We start from the raw sequence: 23,758 nt of genomic DNA, 5'->3' as shown, positions 1-23,758 counted from the left end.
AATGACCGAAAAGACGTGGGTCTCCCATAAGAGCAAAGGCCTGGTCTGGTCAACTGTTGTTTCATCTAGTGATGCTAGTTGTCTCTCTACTGCCTCTGTTGTCTTAGTAGTTTTCAATCTCTCGACCTGGTTCAAGTCTTCGTCTAGCACTGGGAGCTCCCCGGGCTGTGTCGTGAACATTCCCTGGAAGCTGGTATCCTTGTCATTTCTTGTATGGCCGCCTCTCCTACCTCGCACTCTTCACTGTCATTCTGTTGTGTATATGGCTGTGTAGTAACTTCCAATGTATCTTACCTATATCTTACGCTCAGTGTTACCACGTCAGGAATAGACGAAGAGCTCTGGCTCTTCGTCAGAGCTCGTTCAAGAGCCAAAGCAGAGGCTTCGTGCCAAGCAGTTCAAGAGCCTCCATGGCAATCTCTCAGTCGACACTTACAGGGATATAGGAGCAAGCCCCCGACACAAGCCCTCTTCCTATAGTAACCTGGTGCAGCAGAGGTTCCCTCAGTAAACTCTGTAACATAAAGGAGTATGTATTATTATTATCAACTATGCGAAAAAAAACGTAAAATCTGCACTGATAGAGATATACAGAGACTGACAGAGACATTCAGGGAGAAAACGAGGATAGAGAACTGGCCAGAAAGATTGAGACAGATGGAGGTAACATTCCAAAGCAGTTAGGTAAGGTTCTGTGAGGCTCCCAGTGGGGTTGTCAGTTGTCCCCCTCACTGTTATCTGGAGGGCAATTTCAACTCTTATAGAGGCCCACGTAGAGAATCGTGTAGATTCTAGAGTTCCATTCAGAGACCCATGCATACTTGCCCTTGTAGATCAACTACGTGTGAAGGTGTAGTGGTGGCTCTGAGTGCCCACGACTTTACCCATTTTTGCCCCCTGGCCTCTCCTTGACCCCTCCATATTCATCCTTGCTCTTTCCTTGCTGATGAATTGTCCTGTCCTTGCTGCTGTCTTGTCCTGTCCTTGCTGCTGTCTTGTCCTGTCCTTGCTGCTGTCTTGTCATGTCCTTGCTGCTGTCTTGTTCTGTCCTTGCTGCTGTCTTGTCCTGTCCTTGCTGCTGTCTTGTCCTGTCCTTGCTGCTGTCTTGTCCTGTCCTTGCTGCTGTCTTGTCCTGTCCTTGCTGCTGTCTTGTTCTGTCCTTGCTGCTGTCTTGTCCTGTCCTTGCTGCTGTCTTGTCCTGTCCTTGCTGCTGTCTTGTCCTGTCCTTGCTGCTGTCTTGTCCTGTCCTTGCTGCTGTCTTGTCCTGTCCTTGCTGCTGTCTTGTCCTGTCCTTGCTGCTGTCTTGTCCTGTCCTTGCTGCTGTCTTGTCCTGTCCCTGCTGCTGACTTGTCCTGTCCCTGCTGCTGACTTGTCCTGTCCTTGCTGCTGTCTTGTCCTGTCCTTGCTGCTGTCTTGTCCTGTCCTTGCTGCTGTCTTGTCCTGTCCTTGCTGCTGTCTTGTCATGTCCTTGCTGCTGTCTTGTTCTGTCCTTGCTGCTGTCTTGTCCTGTCCTTGCTGCTGACTTGTCCTGTCCTTGCTGCTGTCTTGTCCTGTCCTTGCTGCTGTCTTGTCCTGTCCTTGCTGCTGTCTTGTCCTGTCCTTGCTGCTGTCTTGTCCTGTCCTTGCTGCTGTCTTGTCCTGTCCCTGCTGCTGACTTGTCCTGTCCCTGCTGCTGACTTGTCCTGTCCTTGCTGCTGTCTTGTCCTGTCCTTGCTGCTGTCTTGTCCTGTCCCTGCTGCTGACTTGTCCTGTCCCTGCTGCTGACTTGTCCTCTCCCTGCTGCTGACTTGTCCTCCTTTAGTCCTGCATATTTCTGACCGGCCCTGGGATACCTCGACGGGATATTGTATACATTCCTATGCATTGGTTCTGCATATGTTATTGCCTCCAGCACAACGATCCCATTTTGGAGAGAGAGAGAGAGAGAGAGAGAGAGAGAGAGAGAGAGAGAGAGAGAGAGAGAGAGAGAGAGAGAGAGAGAGAGAGAGAGAGAGAGAGAGAGAGAGAGAGAGAGAGAGAGAGAGAGAGAGAGAGAGAGAGAGAGAGAGAAAGAGAGAGAGAGAGAGAGAGAGAGAGAGAGAGAGAGAGAGAGAGAGAGAGAGAGAGAGAGAGAGAGAGAGAGAGAGAGAGAGAGAGAGAGAGAGAGAGAGAGAGAGAGAGAGAGAGAGAGAGAAAATGTAAAACAATAGTATTCACATATTTTTCTTGTGATTCCTATCTACCCAAGGTAAATGTCGTCCTATTAATATGTCTAGGATTACTGAATGTAGATGTTGACATATAGGCGGCCAGAGAGGGGGTAGACGGATTCTAGCAGAGTGGGCCAACAGCCTGCCTATACAGGCTGGCCTCTACAGCCTGTATAGACAGGCTGTTTTGGGCATTTGTCATATTAAACACCCACATCTCCACCTACAGCCGCCACACCCCACACCCAGACAAGCCCCACCCACGCGAGTCACGCCCACACAAGCCACACCCACGCAAGTCACACCCACACAAGCCACACCCACACAAGCCACGCCAACACAAGCCACGCCAACACAAGCCAATCTCACACAAGCCAATCTCATAGAAGCCAGTCATACACGGGCCACACAAAAGCTATCTAGTTATATTGACACCATATAAAACACACTGTGAAGACCACCAACGTAACCGAAGGAAATAAACGGGAAGTTTCCACAGTGGCTGTGACTGTCCCGGGGCGCTGTGACTGTCCCGGGGCACTGTGACTGTCCCGGGGCACTGTGACGGTCCCGAGACGCTATGACTGTCCCGGGGCACTGTGACTGTCCCGGGGCACTGTGACTGTCCCGGGGCACTGTGACTGTCCCGGGGCACTGTGACTGTCCCGGGGCACTGTGACTGTCCCGGGGCGCTGTGACTGTCCCGGGGCACTGTGACTGTCCCGGGGCGCTGTGACTGTCCCGGGGCACTGTGACTGTCCCGGGGCGCTGTGACTGTCCCGGGGCGCTGTGACTGTCCCGGGGCGCTGTGACTGTCCCGGGGCGCTGTGACTGTCCCGGGGCGCTGTGACTGTCCCGGGGCGCTGTGACTGTCCCGGGGCGCTGTGACTGTCCCGAGGCGCTGTGACTGTCCCGGGGCGCTGTGACTGTCCCGGGGCGCTGTGACTGTCCCGGGGCGCTGTGACTGTCCCGGGGCGCTGTGACTGTCCCGGGGCACTGTGACTGTCCCGGGGCACTGTGACTGTCCCGGGGCGCTGTGACTGTCCCGGGGCACTGTGACTGTCCCGGGGCACTGTGACTGTCCCGGGGCACTGTGACTGTCCCGGGGCACTGTGACTGTCCCGGGGCACTGTGACTGTCCCGGGGCACTGTGACTGTCCCGGGGCGCTGTGACTGTCCCGGGGCACTGTGACTGTCCCGGGGCACTGTGACTGTCCCGGGGCACTGTGACTGTCCCGGGGCGCTGTGACTGTCCCGGGGCGCTGTGACTGTCCCGGGGCACTGTGACTGTCCCGGGGCGCTGTGACTGTCCCGGGGCACTGTGACTGTCCCAGGGCGCTGTGACTGTCCCGGGGCACTGTGACTGTCCCGGGGCACTGTGACTGTCCCGGGGCACTGTGACTGTCATAACCAACTCTGAACCCCTTGTTAATGCCCGAAGAGGGGGGGGGGAGGAGAAAGGGGGGGGTCAGCATCAGCAATGCATACATAATGCTTGATCATACCAGCGTAGGGTTATGAAGGGAGGGGAGAGGGAAGGGAATGGGAGCCAGGAGAGGTGTGATGGAAGGGTAGAATGATGAAGAGAGGTGAATTGTAAGGGATGAAGAGATAAGGAGAAGTAAGGGAGAAGGAAGGGGAGTTAAGAGGGAAAGGGTGGGGAATGATGGATGTGCGGGAGGTGGGGGGTGGGGTATATATATATATATATATATATATATATATATATATATATATATATATATATATATATATATATATATATATATATATATATATATATATATATATATGTGTAAATTGAGAGATTAAGAAGTAATTCACAGTTTACATTTACAAAATAGGTTATATCTTGGGGTACAGTTTCGTGGTGGTGGGCAATAATCGCTTTATATCTAACAGGTTTGGTAAGGTATCACATTATTTAACAGTTTTATGTTTATATACACTTTATTCTCCCGGGTCATATTTTATCCTCCTAAGTGATATTTTATCCTCTTGGGTCATATTTTATTCTCTTGGGGCATATTTTATCTACCTGAGGCAAATTTTATCCTTCTGGGGCATATTGTATCCTTCTGGGGCATATTTTATCCTCGTGAGGCATACTTTCAGATAGATAGAGAGAGAGAGAGAGAGAGAGACAGACAGACAGAGACAGAGAGAGAGAGCGAGAGATACAGAGACACACAGAGAAAGACAGAGAGGTTCCGTTCAGCAGTGAAACACAGAAAGTTATGAACTAGGTGTAAACTCTCACCCCTGCCAGCCAGGCCTGCCACACCATCCCGATAAAATTCCCTCAACTCTCCCAACTTATGTAAAACTAATCTTATCACTTTATCTTCGAAGTTTGGACTGCAAACTCCTGGTAAAAGTATTCTTAGAGTAGTTTGTCTGCAAAACTTCTGAATGACAAAGTTAAATAAAAGAGAGTTGAAATTCTTGGGTTTCTATATCTAATTGGTAAAAATGTTTATAAGTATTGCTGGAATATTTGACTGCAAACATATCAGCTTAAACTGCCCTGAACAAGTAAAACATATATGTTGGTTCGTAGGTTAAGTTCAACTATGATAAACGCAACCGACTACAACGTCGAAATTGTGTAATTTTTAGTAAAATGGTAAAATTTTCGTTTTCTAAGCGTTAAATAGACTCCGCGTCTTTTCGACCGTTAGGAGGTTAGGCTTAGGTTTGTGGCCAGGCAAAATAATTGTACTTTTCAGGAGTGTCAAGATTTGGGAACGGACTTGATATGACTTACATTAGAATGGGACTTGATATGACTTATATTAGAAAGGGGCTTGATGTGGCTTACATTAGAATGGGGCTTGATGTGGCTTACATTAGATAGGGGGCTTGATGTGACTTACATTTGAATGGGGCTTGATGTGGCTTACATTAGAATGGGGCTTGATGTGGCTTACATTAGATAGGAAGCTTAATGTGGCTTACATTAGATAGGGGGCTTGATGTGGCTTACATTAGAATGGGGCTTGATGTGGCTTACATTAGGTAGGGGGCTTGATGTGGCTTACATGAGGATGGGGCTTGATGTAGCTTACATTAGAATATGGCTTGATGTGGCTTACATTAGATAGGGGGCTTGATGTGGCTTACATTAGAAAGAGGCTTGATGTGGCTTACATGAGGATGGGGCGTGATGTGGCTTACATTAGAATATGGCTTGATGTGGCTTACATTAGATAGGGGGCTTGATGTGGCTTACATTAGAAAGAGGCTTGATGTGGCTTACATTAGAAAGAGGCTTGATGTGGCTTACATTAGAAAGAGGCTTGATGTGGCTTACATTAGAATGGGGCTTGATGTGGCTTACATTAGAAAGGGGCTTGATATGGCTTACATTAGAAAGAGGCTTGATGCGGCTTACATTAGATAGAGGCTTGATGTGACTTACATTAAAAAGGGGCATGAATAGGTCTCGGTAAGCATACCTTACCTTAAACAAAAGTTGCGACTCTTCTCAGCTTGAATTACTCTTTCATTAGAGAAGGACGTGAGTGTCTCGAAGCTTGGAAAGACCGAGTTTTAGAGAAGGCTTGGTACATGTCTCAGCTTGGAAAGGTCGAAGCTTGCAGTATTTTTCAGCTTGGAGATGTCTCATTATAGAGTCTGTTTGATATATTTTACATTAAGTTTAACTTGAGAACAAATATGCTAAACTTCGTAAAAGGAATGTTTGTTTATAGTTCATATTATATCAGGTGTTAAATATATGAACACTAAATAGAACACGAAACAATGGATTTTAATTGGATAAGTTCAGATTCAGGCAAGACCTGGGTAAATACTGGTTTCGAAGTAAAATGATTGATATATATGAAACAAATTACCGAGTAACATCTCAAGTGACTCGGGATCACTTGATTGTTTCAAGCGTAAGTTAGACACACACACACACACACACACACACACACACACACACACACACACACACACACACACACACACACACACACACACACACACACACACACACACACACACACACACACACACACACACACACACACACACACACACACATACATACATATATATATATATATATATATATATATATATATATATATATATATATATATATATATATATATATATATATATATATATATATATATATATAAGTATTTTTGGGTAGATATAAATAAGAGCAACCTCGTATGGATAACAGGTCCTCTGCAGTTTCCATCATTCTAATGGTTGTCTGAGATAGAGTAGTTACTCTCCTAATAACAGATTTTAGATCTAATTACAATTAGAATCTCTATTATTGTTATGACAAATAGGCTTTAAAATCATTAGTTGTGCGTAGTTGGTTTATTGCCAGATTGGGTTTGCTTTTGCTACAGGTAAAATTACATATATTAATCATATCATAAAATTGCGAATATATCAGAGGTTGTATATTTTCTGGCCTATAATCCAGCGGCGAAGGAATGTTTTCCTTAAGACACGTCGGCCCAAACCACTGCAGTGCTCCATCTAATTTGTATATGATATAGTCAATATTAACGATCTAGCAGTCAAGCTGTCTATATGCTTCTGAATGTTATTTAACTGCTTCGGATTTAGTGCCAATGACTTACTTCCTTTGACTTACTTCCTCTGATTTACTGCCTCGGACTTTCTGCCCCTAATTTACTGCCTCGGACTTTAGATCAGCAGTGGGCATTCAGTGTATCTATGGCTGTACAATACCAGTAAAAGTCAATGCTGGTATGTTGTGGAGTGAGGGAAGGTGGAGCCTAACATGCGGGTGTTGTGGAGTCTAACATGCGGGTGTTGTGGAGTGAGGGAACGTGGAGCCTAACATGCAGGTGTTGTGGAGTGAGGGAACGTGGAGCCTAACATGCAGGTGTTGTGGAGTGAGGGAACGTGGAGCCTAACATGCGGGTGTTGTGGAGTGAGGGAACGTGGAGCCTAACATGCAGGTGTTGTGGAGTGAGGGAAGGTGGAGCCTAACATGCAGGTGTTGTGGAGTGAGGGAAGGTGGAGCCTAACATGCAGGTGTTGTGGAGTGAGGGAACGTGGAGCCTAACATGCAGGTGTTGTGGAGTGAGGGAAGGTGGATCGTAACATGCAGATGTTATATATAATGAGCACCTCGGTGTGACTGTTGCCCAGTGTTCAGAGTTGCAATTATCACCTCGACTGAGTCCAGTGTGATGATGTTGCTGCTGCTGCTGCTGCTGCTGCTGTCTCTGCTGCTGCTGCTACTGCTCCTGCTGCTGCTGCTACTGCTCCTGCTGCTGGTGGTGGTGGTGATGCTGCTGCTGTTGTGGTTGTTGCTGCTTTTGGTCGGTGTGTGGCAGGATAAATTATGAAAAGAAAAACGCATTATTATGAAATCTTCGTGGAGCCTCAGGTGACCTGCTGGTCGACTTCTTACCAAAATGAACACCAACCAAACTATTTTCCTTTCTTTTCACGTCTCAGGTACAACAGGAGGCAGCCAGGTGCTTTAGTCTGTGCTTGAGGCCAGGGGGCTACAGCCACTGTAGTCTGTGCTTGAGGCCAGGGTGCTACAGCCACTGTAGTCTGTGTTTGAGGACAGGGGGCTACAGCCACTGTAGTCTGTGCTTGAGGCCAGGGGGCTACAGCCACTGTAGTCTGTGCTTGAGGCCAGGGGGGCTACAGCCACTGTAGTCTGTGCTTAAGGCCAGGGGGCTACAGCCACTGTAGTCTGTGTTTGAGGACAGGGGGCTACAGCCACTGTAGTCTGTGCTTGAGGCCAGGGGGCTACAGCCACTGTAGTCTGTGCTTGAGGCCAGGGGGGCTACAGCCACTGTAGTCTGTGCTTAAGGCCAGGGGGCTACAGCCACTGTAGTCTGTGCTTGAGGCCAGGGGGGCTACAGCCACTGTAGTCTGTGCTTGAGGCCAGGGGGGCTACAGCCACTGTAGTCTGTGCTTGAGGCCAGGGGGGGCTACAGCCACTGTAGTCTGTGCTTGAGGCCAGGGGGCTACAGCCACTGTAGTCTGTGCTCGAGGCCAGGGGGCTACAGCCACTGTAGTCTGTGCCAGGAGACTACAGCCACTGTAGTCTGTGCTTGAGGCCAGGGGGCTACAGCCACTGTAGTCTGTGCTCGAGGCCAGGGGGCTACAGCCACTGTAGTCTGTGCCAGGAGACTACAGCCACTGTAGTCTGTGCTTGAGGCCAGGGGGCTACAGCCACTGTAGTCTGTGCTTGAGGCCAGGGGGGCTACAGCCACTGTAGTCTGTGCTTAAGGCCAGGGGGCTACAGCCACTGTAGTCTGTGTTTGAGGACAGGGGGCTACAGCCACTGTAGTCTGTGCTTGAGGCCAGGGGGCTACAGCCACTGTAGTCTGTGCTTGAGGCCAGGGGGGCTACAGCCACTGTAGTCTGTGCTTAAGGCCAGGGGGCTACAGCCACTGTAGTCTGTGCTTGAGGCCAGGGGGGCTACAGCCACTGTAGTCTGTGCTTGAGGCCAGGGGGGCTACAGCCACTGTAGTCTGTGCTTGAGGCCAGGGGGGGCTACAGCCACTGTAGTCTGTGCTTGAGGCCAGGGGGCTACAGCCACTGTAGTCTGTGCTCGAGGCCAGGGGGCTACAGCCACTGTAGTCTGTGCCAGGAGACTACAGCCACTGTAGTCTGTGCTCGAGGCCAGGGGGCTACAGCCACTGTAGTCTGTGCTTGAGGCCAGGGGGGCTACAGCCACTGTAGTCTGTGCTTGAGGACAGGGGGCCCCATCAACGCCACCAGGAGGCTCCACACCCCCCATCAACGCCACCAGGAGGCTCCACACTCCCATCAACGCCACCAGGAGGCTCCACACTCCCATCAACGTCACCAGGAGGCTCCACACCCCCATCAACGCCACCAGGAGGCTCCACACTCCCATCAACGCCACCAGGAGGCTCCACACCCCCCATCAACGCCGCCAGGAGGCTCCACACTCCCATCAACGCCACCAGGAGGCTCCACACTCCCATCAACGCCACCAGGAGGCTCCACACTCCCATCAACGCCACCAGGAGGCTCCACACTCCCATCAACGCCACCAGGAGGCTCCACACTCCCACCAACGTCACCAGGAGGCTCCACACTCCCACCAACGTCACCAGGAGGCTCCACACTCCCACCAACGTCACCAGGAGGCTCCACACTCCCACCAACGTCACCAGGAGGCTCCACACTCCCACCAACGTCACCAGGAGGCTCCACACTCCCACCAACGTCACCAGGAGGCTCCACACTCCCACCAACGTCACCAGGAGGCTCCACACTCCCACCAACGTCACCAGGAGGCTCCACACCCCCCCATCAACGTCACCAGGAGGCTCCACACTCCCACCAACGTCACCAGGAGGCTCCACACTCCCACCAACGTCACCAGGAGGCTCCACACTCCCACCAACGTCACCAGGAGGCTCCACACTCCCACCAACGTCACCAGGAGGCTCCACACCCCCCATCAACGTCACCAGGAGGCTCCACACTCCCACCAACGTCACCAGGAGGCTCCACACTCCCACCAACGTCACCAGGAGGCTCCACACTCCCACCAACGTCACCAGGAGGCTCCACACTCCCATCAACGTCACCAGGAGGCTCCAGGTATTCACAAGAGCAACAGTCCGTATTGTAAACGCTTTGGGTGGAGTGCGACCTTCCATAGCCTGCCAGGGGGCGGCGCAGGAGCAGCAGCAGGCACTGATGGATGAGTCTCTGCACTGCGTTAGGCTCTCGGGCCGTCACCTTGTAACACAGGGACCGTCACCTTTTAACACAGGGACCGTCACCTTGTAACACAGGGACCGTCACCTTGTAACACAGGGACCGTCACCTTGTAACACAGGGACCGTCACCTTGTAACAGAGGGACCGTCACCTTGTAACACAGGGACCGTCACCTTGTAATACAGGGACCGTCACCTTGTAACACAGGGACCGTCACCTTGTAACAGAGGGACCGTCACCTTGTAACACAGGGACCGTCACCTTGTAACACAGGGACCGTCACCTTGTAACAGAGGGACCGTCACCTTGTAACACAAGGACCGTCACCTTGTAACACAGGGACCGTCACCTTGTAACAGAGGGACCGTCACCTTGTAACACAGGGACCGTCACAGTAACACTCCTCTCTCTCTCTCTCTCCTCTTAGTTCCTCCACAGTTTTCTCTTCATCTACTATTCTGTTCTCCCCTTCTTCCGTTATGTGCTAGTTCCTTATTCTCTCACTTCCACACCTTCCCGTGCGACATAACTCTTTCTCATCGTTAGTTTCGCTTCTCCCCTCTTTCGTACTTCCTCCCTCTCTCTCTCCATTTCAATTTATTCGCCTCTTATCTTCCCCTTCCCCACCCCCTCCTCCTCTCTTCTGTACTTCCTCTACACCCGTACTTTACTCTTCCTCTCCCCAAATATTTTCCCTTTTATTCAGTGTTCTTTACCCTTTTTCGTTCTTTATTTCTTTCCTTTCCGGCTGTATTTCTCGTTCTTCCTCGTTTATTGTTTTGGTATTGAATGTTTTGTTTTTGTGTTTCTTTATTGCTAAGTTTCTTATGAATTATCCCTCCTTCTCGTATTATTCCTTCATTCCTCATCCACTCGTTTTTCATTCCAGCATTCTCATTCTTCCATCTTATGACTTCTGATTTTTTCTTTATTCCCGTCGAGAAAACCACGAGAGGGAGGAAACGCAGTAGAGAAGGAGAGACTAGAAGGAGGAGAAGAAGGCAATAGAGAAGAAGAGACTATAAGAGAAGGAGAGGAGAGATCAGAAAATACAATTATATCAAAACTCGTCAACGCTTGAAATATTATGTCTTTATTTACAGGGTTTCAAATTTTCTCCCACTCATTCGTTTTCTCTCTCTCTCAGATATATATATATATATATATATATATATATATATATATATATATATATATATATATATATATATATATATATATATATATATATATATATATATAGTACCTGGGTATATGTCGTACTTAGTAGCCAGAACGCACTTCTCGGCCTACTATGCAAGGCCCGATTTGCCAAATAGGCTGAGTGATTTCCTTTATTTTCAATAAATTGTTTGCAGTTAATATATTTGAATTATTGTTACTATATTATATTAAGAACATAAATTATTGACTTAGGGGCGTTATTTCCAAATTTGCCCAAAATATGCAATAAATAAAAACTCGTTCAATTTCAATCAAACGTTTTTGACAAGTTGTATATGAAAAGGGTTTCATTTGGTCCAAGTCTCAGCATCGTAGCATAAATAGGAAGGGAGAAAAAAAATATTGAATTATGTGTGAAAAATTTTCCAAAATGGTCAAAAACGATTATCAAACAAAAATGTCAACTGAAATCATGTCTATGACTCTCAGCTATCACAATAGCATATATTAAAAACAAATTATAATTAGTTTTATTTAAAAAAAAAATAGTTAAAAAAGGCAAATTTTACTCTTTTTTTGTAATTTTATCTCTATCTTTTGTTTATGGTGCGATTTGCATGAAACTTATACACCTGACTGCACGTAAGCCTATCTGTAAGGGTGCCAGTTTTGGAGGAAATTGGTTGATGTCAACCTCAGCCACAGATGGCAACACCTTAGACTTTGTTTTTTACTTGAATGTTTATGTTATTTGAAAATGAATATCTCTTTTATTTTTTATTAAATTTACATGAAACTTACACATTATATGTAAAGTTTATGTCTCTAAAATCTTTTCTAAGCGTTTTTTCCTGAGTTCATTTATTGATTTTATAATAGCAATAAACATGATATATTTGCATAATTTTTTTTTGGGGGGGGAACTTAGACTATTTGTATTAGGAAAACTAAAGACCTTTTGGAAAAGCCCTTACAATAGATCCTTTATTATATGCTAATGTGTCAGAAAATCGTCATAGAATGATTATATCTGAAAGGTGTGGTTCTAAACTTACACTTGAAAATGTGTAAAATTCGTTGAAAAAAAATAAAAAAATTAAAAATCGTCATGGTACTCTGAACGCCAAGGGATCACCCCTTGGCGTTCAGAGTACCATGACGACCAGACCAATGAGCCAGAGATGTTATAGGAGAGACAGAGAGTAAAAGGTCATCAGTGAAATTGAGAGGAACTAAGTTATTCCTAAATAAAATCGAGAACAAAAGCTACTTCTAGTGTTGGTCCCTTGCGTAAAGTAGATTGATCTGACAGATCAACCCGCCTCTTCCTCCTAATAGAGCGTCGAAATTTTGACTTACACTCTACCTAAGGCCAAAAATAGTCGTACTAGAAAATGGAAGCGGCTCGCGAAACTGACATACTTTCCCGTTTTCTGTTTTGGGTCCTCCGGTAGGAGAGGATAAGGGCCCTTTAATACGACAGTTTCTTGACGTTGGAGAACCTTAAGAGGACGTACATAAGTCCTATGCTAGTTCTACATAAGGACTATCTTATATAGGCTAGATTAGTCTTATTTAGGCCATAATATTCTTATTTAGGATATAATATTCTTATTTTAGGCAGGATATTCTTATTTAGACATGATATTCTTATATTAGCCATAATATTCCTAATTCTTAATTATTACAAAAAAAATGCAATACAATTTTTGTTGCAATTTTAAACTTTAATGCTCGATGTTTAAGCATTAAACAACACTGGGAAAAAAGTGTTTGACTTCTACCGTACTATTCAGCTATCCTGGGAATAGCAATATCACACGATTATTGTGTTTATAAATAAAATAAAAAAAAACGCGTAATATGCAGTTGCAAAATGGGAATTCTGCTTGCAGTTTTGTTACGTACATCGATTCGCATGGAAATAGTGGCAGTGGTGCAACTCGTGCTTGCAGTAGTTTGCCGCTTTGATATGAATATGATAGCAATGACGATTTTTTGTGCAGTGGGCTTTTTTTTGTTTTGTTTTTTTTGCATGCATATAGAGCCGTATACACACACACACACACACACACACACACACACACACACACACACCCATACCCAAATGTGCCACAGAGATATTAGAAAGAATTTTTAGTGTCAGAATGATTGACAAGTGGAATGCACTTGGAAGTGAGGTAGTGGAGGCTGACTCCATACACGGTTTCAAATGTAGGTATGATAGAGCCCAGTAGGCTCAGGAATCTGTACACCAGTTGATTGACGGTTGAGAGGCGAGACCAAAGAGCCAGAGCTCAACCCCCGCAAGCACAAATAGGTGAGTACACACACACACACACACACACACACACACACACACACACACACACACACACACACACACACACACACACACACAGTGTTCATTGCGAGCCAATCATAACGGGAGAATCGTTAGTATAATACCGAGGGTACAGATGGTGATTCACGGGACTGTTTGTGCTGGCGAGGCAAAAGTGTAAACAGATCACCATACAAAATGGTGATATACAAAGATGAATGGAAACAAGGATTTAGTCTTTCCCTCTCAAGATCAAAGCTGAATCATACAATACATTAGAATCATTCAATAATAGATTGTGAGTTGTACAATAATGGATTTTATGCAATAATAGATTGTGAGCCATATTTTACGAGAATTATACAATAATAGTTTGTGCTAATATAGATTGAATCAAACCATAATACATTAAGATATTTTCGATAACAGATTAACAGTCGTGCAATAATAGATACATACAATATATGTTATTGTATATATCACTTATAAAATAATGTAGTGCAATAATAGTCATACAATAATAGATTGTGAGTCATATCGTATGTGAATCATACAACAAGAGATAAAGAACCATAAAATAATGGTTTGACATTCATACAGTATTACTGTATGAGTGATACAATAACACACGAATACAGTAGTGCGATAACACAATAAGACGCGAATACAAACGATACAGAACATCACTGTAACCAGACGATAACTAGATAATAATTTCTTGAAGTGTACACAAGGACATAATACAGCGATACATCACTACAGTAGTGTATTAGTAGTGACTGGGATACATTAACAGTGGTGTGCAGATACAGTAACACAACAAGTGATACAATAGAATAGAATAGTAATACAGTAGTTGATTAATACAGCAATGCATACGTGTATTAGTAATGACCATATATGCAACAAGGCTGGTTCCTGAGGTGAAGGGCTTGAGCTACGAGGAGCTGAACCTCACCACACTGTAAGAGAAGAGAAATAGGAGGGAACATGATAACGACATAGAAGATTCTGAGGACAATTAGAGTCAGCATCAATGTTGCTCAGATATAGAACGAATCGATTGAGGAGCCTTAAATTTGTTTTGGTGTTGGGCTTAAACCTAACCTAACCTAACCTAACCTAACCTAACCTAACCTAACCTAACCTAGCCTAACCTAACCTAATCTAACCTAGCCTAGCCTAACCTAACCTAATCTAACCTAGCCTAACCTAACCTAACCTACCCTAACCTTCCCCAACCTAACCTAACCTAACCTAGCCTAACCTAACCTAGCCTAGCCTAGCCTAGCCTAACCTAACCTAATCTAACCTAACCTAATCTAACCTAGCCTAACCTAACCACTGGAAGGTTATGCAGGCCACCCCAGTAGTTTACTGACCAACCAGCCTGTGTACTTCATAGTCCAGGACTAAAGTAAACTCTCAGTATAAATATACACTGAGAAACGGGGGGTATATACCTCTCGGTGTAAATATTTTAAATATGAAAATACTAATTTATTTATTAGTTTATTTGGTATGCTTTATATAAGCACATTGATGGCTCATAGATCCTTCTAGAATGTCCCTGGGTAATGTCACGTGACCAACTCAACTAATTAAAGAGAGTGTGAGTCATTTGCTGTCATATCAGAGCTAATGGGTTGCCATTCTCGAAGACAGGATGCCTATTATGCCTATCGAGAACCCCTTTAACCAACGAATGATCTTCACCATTATCTCTCATGTCTATCAATCGCTAGGTGAACAGAAGCATCAGGAGAGAGCAAACGTTCTCAAGCGTCTGCCTCCTGCTGCAGGACACGAACCCCGAAATAATTTGGGTGTCAATCAACTACGTAGACCAATGCGCTACAGAATACTGTTGAATGGCTTTTATCCAGTCACGAGGCGAGAGATTTTTCACCCAGGGTGATGGGAGGGGGGGGGGGGAATTGCACCATCCCCCCCTCCCCCCTCCCTTTAAAATGATGTTACTTATTGTAACTATTTGGCCGGATGTGCTGTACTGTTGTATTCTACAACATGTTCTATACATACATTATTGTACTGTATGTACTTATTTTGGTCCAAAAAAGTTGGACCCCCAAAAAACTTTTTGTTTCCTCGAAAAGTTTCCCACAACTTTTTTTGTGAACATTTTTGGGGTCCAAGAGTACATACAGTGCCGTACTGTATGTACTCTTGGACCCCAAAAAATTCACGTTTTGTACTATTAATTGATTATTTTCGAGAAAAAGAAACATACACATTCCTCGGCCAAGTATGGCACACATGTGTACTACATCAGGCCTAAGATTAGGTTCTTCAGTTATATTTCCGATTGTCTACAGTACCAATTGGGCTAATTCAGGAGTACAACCCGTGATCTTCTGAGTGTACAACAGTACATATTGGTACTTTCCACCAAATAGTTGCTATAAGGACTATATCACTTCAGGAGGATGGGATAGATATCACTGTAGCAGTGATATTTAAACAAAAATTATAATAATTAAAAAAATAAAATAAAAAATAAAAAATTTAAAAATTACAAATTAAAGAGTTAAAAAAACAGTGTTGGCAATTGTGGTTTATATTTATTCAATAGTTTACGAGCATCATAAACCAAGGGTATTATTGTTATACACAACCTCGTATATATATAATGCTTCACAGCAGATAAACAGTCTAATAGGGAAAGATGCACAGGTTTCGTAACTGGTTGAGTAAATCCTCGATGCCTCGTGACTCAGGAGTCTATAGAGTCATACCGACAAGGAAGACACCAGAGCAACCATGTCGTAGCTCAGTCGATTAAGGCAGTGTCTGGGATGCTCTCGGACGTAGGTTCGAGCCCTCGTCACGGCCCTTGTGGATGTGTACACCAGAGTAACTCGTCACCAGCTGTGTGAGCGGCCACGCAGCAGTAGCAGGCCTGGACTGGAAGGATAGATCACACTTAGATCACAGTTTGTCCCTTCATTATCATGGAAGGGATAGTGATGATAAGGGATAGTGATTATTGTCTTCCCTTAGGGCACAGAGACGAAAGGAATTGCCCTGACAAAAAACAACAACAGCAATTACAGTAACAATTACAGTAACAATTACAGCAATAATAGAAAACAATTTCGCGTTACCACAGGCACCAAAAAAATAATCCGAAACCTACAAAATATGCTTGCACCATAAATTACCAAAAGAACAAATCTAACAAGAACAGAACAAAGACAGACTATTGACAGAAGGTACAAAACCTCAGAGGTCGTAAGGTATGAGCCAACGATGTTGCCAACTGCACAAAAACACCAACAACAACAACAACAACACATTCATCGCTCAGAATGGCATTACTGCAAGCAAAATCACCCAGTCGCTCTCTTTTCTTATATTTACCCCCCAATTTATGCTACTCTCTCTCTCTCTCTCTCTCTCTCCTCTCTCTCTCTCTCTCTCTCTCTCTCTCTCTCTCTCTCTCTCTCTCTCTCTCTCTCTCTCTCTCTCTCTCTCTCTCTCTCTCTCTCTCTCTCTCTCTCTCTCTCTCTCTCTCTCTCTCTCTCTCTCTCTCTCTCTCTCTCTCTCTCTCTCTCTCTCTCTCTCTCTCTCTCTCTCTCTCTCTCTCTCTCTCTCTCTCATACACATTCGCTCCCTTATAACCCTGTTCCAAGATGCCTAAGCATACAAAGAACTCAAAAGAAGAAATTCCTATATTTTTTTGTTTCCTTCCTACTCTCAAAGGCAAAGTAAATTTGATCAAATATTCTGAGAAGTGATGTCACGAGAACTTTTCTTTGTGGTCCTCAAACTTCTGGGACTGGCATCTGCCTTATTCGCTTCCTTATACTCGAGTGAACTGTTTCTCGGTCCCTTATACTGTTTCTTATTTGATTATTTCACTCCCTCCTCCTGCGAAATACTTGTTTTTTTTCATTATCGTTCCTTATACTCATTAGCTCGCTTTATGTCACTATTGTCTAGTTAATATTTCCCTTTTTTAACAAATTCTTCCTCTTTTGTTCTCTTTTGTTTATGTATTTTTATCAGTAGTTTGTATCTTTTTAATATTTTCATCCTTTTTAAAGCTTTTTAAAGCAATATTTTCACTGAAATTCTCCATTATCTCTTACATTTTTACTTAAAGTTTCCATTATATCTTAAACTTACAATGAACTTGTGCATTATATCTTAAACATTCATTGAAACTCTGGACTCTTTCTTCAAATTTTCCAAATTTATGTATTACTTTTTTTTGTATTGTAGAATTACTTTATCTGTTTCATTCCCGTTTTTGACGCAACAAAAAATGTCATTTACCTCTCAATTTCATCTCTTCCACAATCCTTCCATTTTCTGGTTTTCTCCTTCAATTCTTTCCTTTAATGTTCTTCCATGTGCATACGACACATTTTCTTATTTTAATATCTCTTTCTCTGTTACTTCCCTTTATCTCTATTTCCTGTCTTATCTTTTTCATGTCTCTTTCCTCGTCTTCTAGACCCACCCCCACCCCGTCTCTCTCTCTCTCTCTCTCTCTCTCTCTCTCTCTCTCTCTCTCTCTCTCTCTCTCTCTCTCTCTCTCTCTCTCTCTCTCTCTCTCTCTCTCTCTCTCTCTCTCTCTCTCTCTCTCTCTCTCTCTCTCTCTCTCTCTCTCTCTCTCTCTCCCTCTCTGTCTCTCTCTCTCTCTCCCTCTCTGTCTCTCTCTCTCTCTCCCACTCTCCCTCTTCCATGTCGTCTCCTACTCTCCACTACACGCCTCCCCTTTAAACATACACCAGGGCTCGTGTGCACAGCCCTCCCCTGACCTCCGGGTTTGAATCATAATATTCCTAAAGTGCTTATGGTGGAAGGGAGAGTTATAACTGTTGTAGTTGTGGTGGGAGAGGCTGGGGGAGGACTGAGACTCCAGTTGTATATATTTATACAGGCTGAAGCGCGCATGAATTACGAATATTGTAGAAAGAGAAAGTTATGTGTGGATCTGGCTGTACCTGAGTGGATCTGACGTAGGTGTTGTGGTCGGGAGTGGATTATATAGATAAAAGTCATTATAGCTTAATTATTCCTCCACCCTTTGTTAACTGATCTAAGTGTCTCGTTCTCTGTCTGGTCCATGTGGGTCTGTCAGTTTATATGTTAGGAAGGAAAAAGGAAGCTTTTGTTAGGAAGGAAATATGGAATTGGGAAAATTGAGCTACAAGTTTTTTTTGGGGGGTATCATTTGAGTCGAGATTTGATGACACTTGTGAATGATGCTGCGTCGTTCAATCATTAATGATCGGTTATTAAAGAAGTGAGTTGATCAATAAGTCCATAAAGATATGGATGAGTAGATTAAAATTTAATCGACAGATAAATATAAGAAAATAGGTAAATAGACAGATAAGAAAAAATGAAGGAAACAGTAGGACAATAATGTGGCTGACAATTAGGCCACAACCCACACGTCGGAAAATTTAGGAAGTGACGACGTTTCTAACCTGCGTGGACCATTATCCAGAGGTACATAGAGAGGCGAAAGTGTACACATAACCAGAAATAAAAATTGACAAATAAAGAGGGGATAAAAAAAGAAAAGAACGAAAATAAGGAGACAGCAAGACGGAATGAACAGCGGAGACAAAAACACTGAAAATAACACCTCCGTTCAGGGGGCGAAATCTTAATATTGTAGAAAGAAGGGTTTTAATTTCCCAGAGTGTAGGTAGAGAGAAGGGGAGGGGAGGGGGGGTGGGTGGGGGGTTTTATAGGAAGGGGGGGGGGGGGGAGGCTCTCCAATCATGTCCAATCTTCCTCGTTCCCCCCCCTCCTCCTTGTCTTCCCTCCCCCCTCTTCTTGTCCCGTCTCTCTCTCTCGTCATCTCGCTTGAGCCCCATAACTAGACAAGCAGCTCACGTAACTACCGTAGTGGACTAAGTACCTCGTTACCTCGTCGCCTGTAATTGACTGGAGGGTAGTTAATCTTTTATTCGTTTTTCTGATTGGCTGGCCAGGGCATGGGGGGGGGGGTAGATTTAAGGCCCAGGCCGGTAAATAACGCTTTTATCCGGACTATTATTTTATATTCGTTGGTGCTGGTGTTGACAAACATTGTTGTTGCCTAATTATTGGTGCGTACGCGCACGCGCGCGCACACACACACACGCACACACGCACACACACACACACACACACACACACACACACACACACACACACACACACACACACACACACACACACACACACACACACACACACACACACACACACACACACACACACACACACACACACTAGGGGAGCACACATACATATAGGGGAGCCAGTGGCCGAGCGGACAGCACGCTGGTCACGTGATCCTGTGGTCCCGGGTTCGATCCCGGGCGCCGGCGAGAAATGATGGGCAGAGTTTCTTTCACCATATGCCCCTGTTACCTAGCAGTAAATAGTCAGCTGTCACGGGCTGCTTCCTGGGGTGTATATGTATGTGTGATGTGGATAAAAAAATAGTAGTAGAAACAGTTGATTGATAGTTGAGAGGCGGGCCGAAAGAGCAGAGCTCAAACCCAGTAAGCACAAATTGGTGAATACACACGCACACACACACACACGCGCACGCACACGCACACAAATAGTTGAATACCATTACATTAAGTAAAGAAATATTCCTGCCTCTACATCCAGGAAAAATGTGGATTTACTATTAACGCAAAAATTTGGACAAAAGCTACAAAAATAAACAAAATAAATATAACTGCTGCTTTTTGTATTGACGCACAAACTTTTATTTTGTAACATAATTATTGCTGGAGGCTAAATTATATTGGCTAAATAAAAGTTCCGTTTCATGAAGTTTTTTAATAGGCAGCTAATGATTAAAAATTTAATAATAAAATTAAACATGGGTTGGCGAACTAGCTGATAAAAGCCATTTTTTTTTTTACAAAATATAAAATCATTAAGATACTGAAAAAAATACTTTCAGAGCACACTATATTTTCATTTAATATGACAACGCAAGAACAATTCCAAGAATTAAACCAAATAAAAATTCCAATACATGAAAATCAAAACTTAGACACCATAAAGGGAAAAGGATTTTGAGGAGAGGAAGAAAACACTTTTCTTTATTTTTTTTTTGTAAGTTTCCTTAAAATTCCATCTGGCTGGCCAGGTCTGGGGGCCCAGGGCCGGCGTCTCCAGCCGGCCAGGAAGGGGGGGACTATCAACAGTGTTTTACATAATCCAGGATTTACTCCACAACCGAAGCGGATTTATGAATAATGAATTTCCCCTTGACGCTTGATCGGATTACTAGGGGGGGATTTCTTGAGTGTTCTGGGGGAGTGAAGGGGGGATTTATGTGCACCTTTGTATACGTGTGAGTGAACGTTGTGCACGTAAATTGTGCACATCAGGAGTAAATTGTTCACTAATCCCTCACAATACAGGCCATTGTTCATCACTATACAGTTAACAATCATGTCTCAGTTTACTAGAGTCTCCAATGACGCCTCCAGTCAGTCACATGCACGTGTGGAACATATGGAGCATAATCACCACATATGCGGAGCATAACTGTCACATATATGGAGCATGGCTCAGATTGCGTGCATGTGTACTTCAGATCCATCTCTCACCTCGATCTATTTCTTCGCATCCCATCTATCTATCTCCCGCCTTCTGCTCACCATCTTCTTTCTCCCCTTTCTCTCTCTGCCCCTTTGTCCTCAGCCTTGCCCTTCATTCCTCCCCTCGGGGCAAACTTAGAAGCAACATTTTCTTCGTAACAACTGCAGAGTTAAGATATTTTTTCACAATTTGTTTCATGTTTTGATTTCCAGGAACTGCTCTCACAATATGGCGATGGAAGGGGGGGGGAAGGGACAGGTAAGGAGTGGGAGGGGGGGGAGGGATAAGGGTGGTGGGAAAGGGGGTGGATAGCAGTTTGGTAGTTGAGGATGTGCCTGGGGAGACGGTGGGGTGTTTGGGGAGGTGAGAATGACGAGGGGATAAGAGTTGGGGGGACCTGAGGATAGGGGGTGGGGAGGAGAGGATGGGAGGGGAGAATGGGGGGGGCGAGAAAAAGGGAAGGTGGATCGGGAAGCGAGTGAAGTAGTGATGGGGGGGAAAGGAAGAGAGATGGAGGAGGTGAAAAGGAGAGATGAAGGGGAAGGAGGGCGGGGAATGATAAAGAGGGATGGTGACAATGTGTGGAAATGAGAGGGAAGAAGATAGAATAGTGAACATGAAGAAGGAGGCAGCAATGAATATCGAAATGCAGAGAAATGGAGAAAGAGAAAGAGATTGAAGGTGGAAGGACAAGTGGATGAAATAAGAAAAGAAAGTGAATAAAGGCGAAAGCAAAATGGGAAGGAAGATCAGGAGACAGTGAAGAGAAAGGGGAGGGAAAGGGATAGGAGAAGGTGGAACAGTCAAGCTGACACTTGCACCATTCCCTCGTCCATCTCTCTTGAACTAACATCAGCTACCAGGAACTTTCTGCTCCATTGGCCTTTGTGATTTGTGTGTGTGTGTGTGTGTGTGTGTGTGTGTGTGTGTGTGTGTGTGTGTGTGTGTGTGTGTGTGTGTGTGTGTGTGTGTGTGTGTGTGTGTGTGTGTGTGTGTGTGTGTGTGTGTGTGTGTGTGTGTGTGTGTGTGTGTGTGTGTGTGTTCTCACCTAATTGTGCTTGCGGGGGTTGAGCTCTGGCTCTTTGGTCCCGCCTCTCAACCGTCAATCAACAGGTGTACAGGTTCCTGAGCCTATTGGGCTCTATCATATCTACACTTGAAACTGTATGGAGTCAGCCTCCACCACATCACTTGCTAATGCATTCCATTTGTCAACCACTCTGACACTAAAAAAGTTCTTTCTAATATCTCTGTGGCTCATTTGGGCACTCAGTTTCCATCTGTGTCCCCTAGTGCGTGTGCTCCTTGTGTTAAATAGCCTGTCTTTATCTACCCTATCGATTCCTTTGAGAATCTTGAATGTGGTGATCATGTCCCCCCTATCTCTTCTGTCTTCCAACGAAGTGAGGTTTAGTTCCCGTAGTCTCTCCTCGTAGCTCATACCTCTCAGCTCGGGTACTAGGCTGGTGGCAAACCTTTGAACCTTTTCCAGTTTAGTCTTATGCTTGACTAGATATGGACTCCATGCAGTTCATCTTTGTCTTAATCCTTCTCATTAATTTGGCATCGTCAGCAAACATTGAGAGAAATGAGTCTGTACCCTCCGGGAGATCATTTACATATATCAGAAACAGGATAGGACAGAGTACAGAGCCCTGTGGGACTCCACTGATGACTTCAAGCCAATCTGAGGTCTCACCCCTCACCGTAACTCTCTGCTTCTATTGCATAGGAAGAGTCTTATCCACTGGAGCACCTTACCAGCTACTCCTGCCTGTCTCTCCAGCTTATGTACCAGCCTCTTATGCGGTACTGTGTAAAAGGCTTTCCAACAATTCAATAAAATGCAGTCCGCCCAGCCTTCTTTTTCTTGCTTAATCTTTTTCACCTGATCGTAGAAATCTATTAAGTCTGTCAGGCAAGATTTACCCTCCCTGAACCCATGTTGGCGATTTGTCACGAAGTCCCTTCTCTCCAGATGTGCTACCAGTTTTTTTCTGACTATCTTCTCCATCACCTTACATGGTATACAAGTCAAGGACACTGGCCTGTAGTTCAGTGCCTCTTGCCTGTCGCCTTTTTTGTATATTGAGACCACATTAGCCGCCTTCCATATTTCTGGTAGGTCTCCCGTCTCCAGTGACCTATTATACACCATGGAGAGTGGCAAACAAAGTGCCTCTGCACACTCTTTCAGTACCCATGGCGAGATCCCGTCTGGACCAACAGCCACTCTAACATCCAGATCCAGCAGGTGTCTCTTGACCTCAACTCTCGTAATTTCTAACCCTTCCAAGGCCGCCTGGTTTACGTCCCCCTTTCATAGCGTAGTGAACCTATAGAACAGTGAACAGTGCGCAGTGTGCACTGTTCACTGTTCACAAATGACCTCATCCCTGGTGAGGTCAAATTCCTCCAAGGGTGCTTGGTTTGCCTCCTCATCTAGTGCAGAGACTTCTCCTTGTTCTATTGTGAAGATCTCCTAGAATGAGGTTGTGAAGACCTTGTTGAGTTCTTCACACACCTCCTTGTCATTCTCTGTGTATCTGTTCTCCACTTTTCTAAGTTTCATCACTTGTTCTTTCACCGCTGTTTTCCTCCTGATGTGGCTTTGGAGCAGTTTTGGTTGGGTCTTGGCTTTACTCGCGATGTCACTTTCTTACTGTCTCTCTGCTTCTTTCCTCACTCTGAGGTACTCATTGCTGGCCCTCTGGTATCTCCCCCTGCTCTCTGGTGTTCTGTTATTCCTGTAGTTTCTCCAT

At 44.9% G+C, this 23,758-nt stretch overlaps 2 protein-coding genes across 2 annotated transcripts; one reads left to right on the top strand and one right to left on the bottom strand.

Annotated features, from left to right (window-relative positions):
- Positions 1-880: 880 nt before the first annotated feature.
- On the bottom strand, positions 881-1,864 carry LOC123749833 (uncharacterized). The gene has a single exon (XM_045731959.2). It carries the CDS (start codon positions 1,862-1,864, stop codon positions 881-883), a length of 984 nt encoding a protein of 327 aa, XP_045587915.2.
- A 4,090-nt stretch (positions 1,865-5,954) lies between these two features.
- Positions 5,955-9,983, top strand: LOC138367737 (uncharacterized). The gene is made up of 3 exons (XM_069329684.1): positions 5,955-5,996; positions 7,378-7,517; positions 8,915-9,983. The coding sequence occupies exons 1-3, from the start codon at positions 5,955-5,957 to the stop codon at positions 9,981-9,983; spliced, it is 1,251 nt and encodes a 416-aa protein (XP_069185785.1).
- The last annotated feature ends 13,775 nt before the right edge of the window (positions 9,984-23,758 follow it).

The sequence above is a fragment of the Procambarus clarkii genome, chromosome 23, assembly GCF_040958095.1.
Source record: "Procambarus clarkii isolate CNS0578487 chromosome 23, FALCON_Pclarkii_2.0, whole genome shotgun sequence".
Lineage (NCBI taxonomy): Eukaryota > Metazoa > Arthropoda > Malacostraca > Decapoda > Cambaridae > Procambarus > Procambarus clarkii.
The sequence above is the reverse complement of the archived record's forward strand: the minus strand, read 5'-3'. Positions and strand labels throughout refer to the sequence as shown.

What these genes read in the sequence shown, in the direction of transcription:
- LOC138367737 (XM_069329684.1), top strand. Translation starts at nt 5,955, where the DNA reads ATGGATTTTAATTGGATAAGTTCAGATTCAGGCAAGACCTGG. An exon ending in CAGATTCAGGCAAGACCTGG is followed by an intron (nt 5,997 to 7,377) that starts GTAAATACTGGT and finishes GACTGAGTCCAG; the next exon opens with TGTGATGATGTTGCTGCTGC. An exon ending in GTTGTTGCTGCTTTTGGTCG is followed by an intron (nt 7,518 to 8,914) that starts GTGTGTGGCAGG and finishes GCTTGAGGACAG; the next exon opens with GGGGCCCCATCAACGCCACC.
- LOC123749833 (XM_045731959.2), bottom strand. Translation starts at nt 1,864, where the DNA reads ATGCATAGGAATGTATACAATATCCCGTCGAGGTATCCCAGGGCCGGT.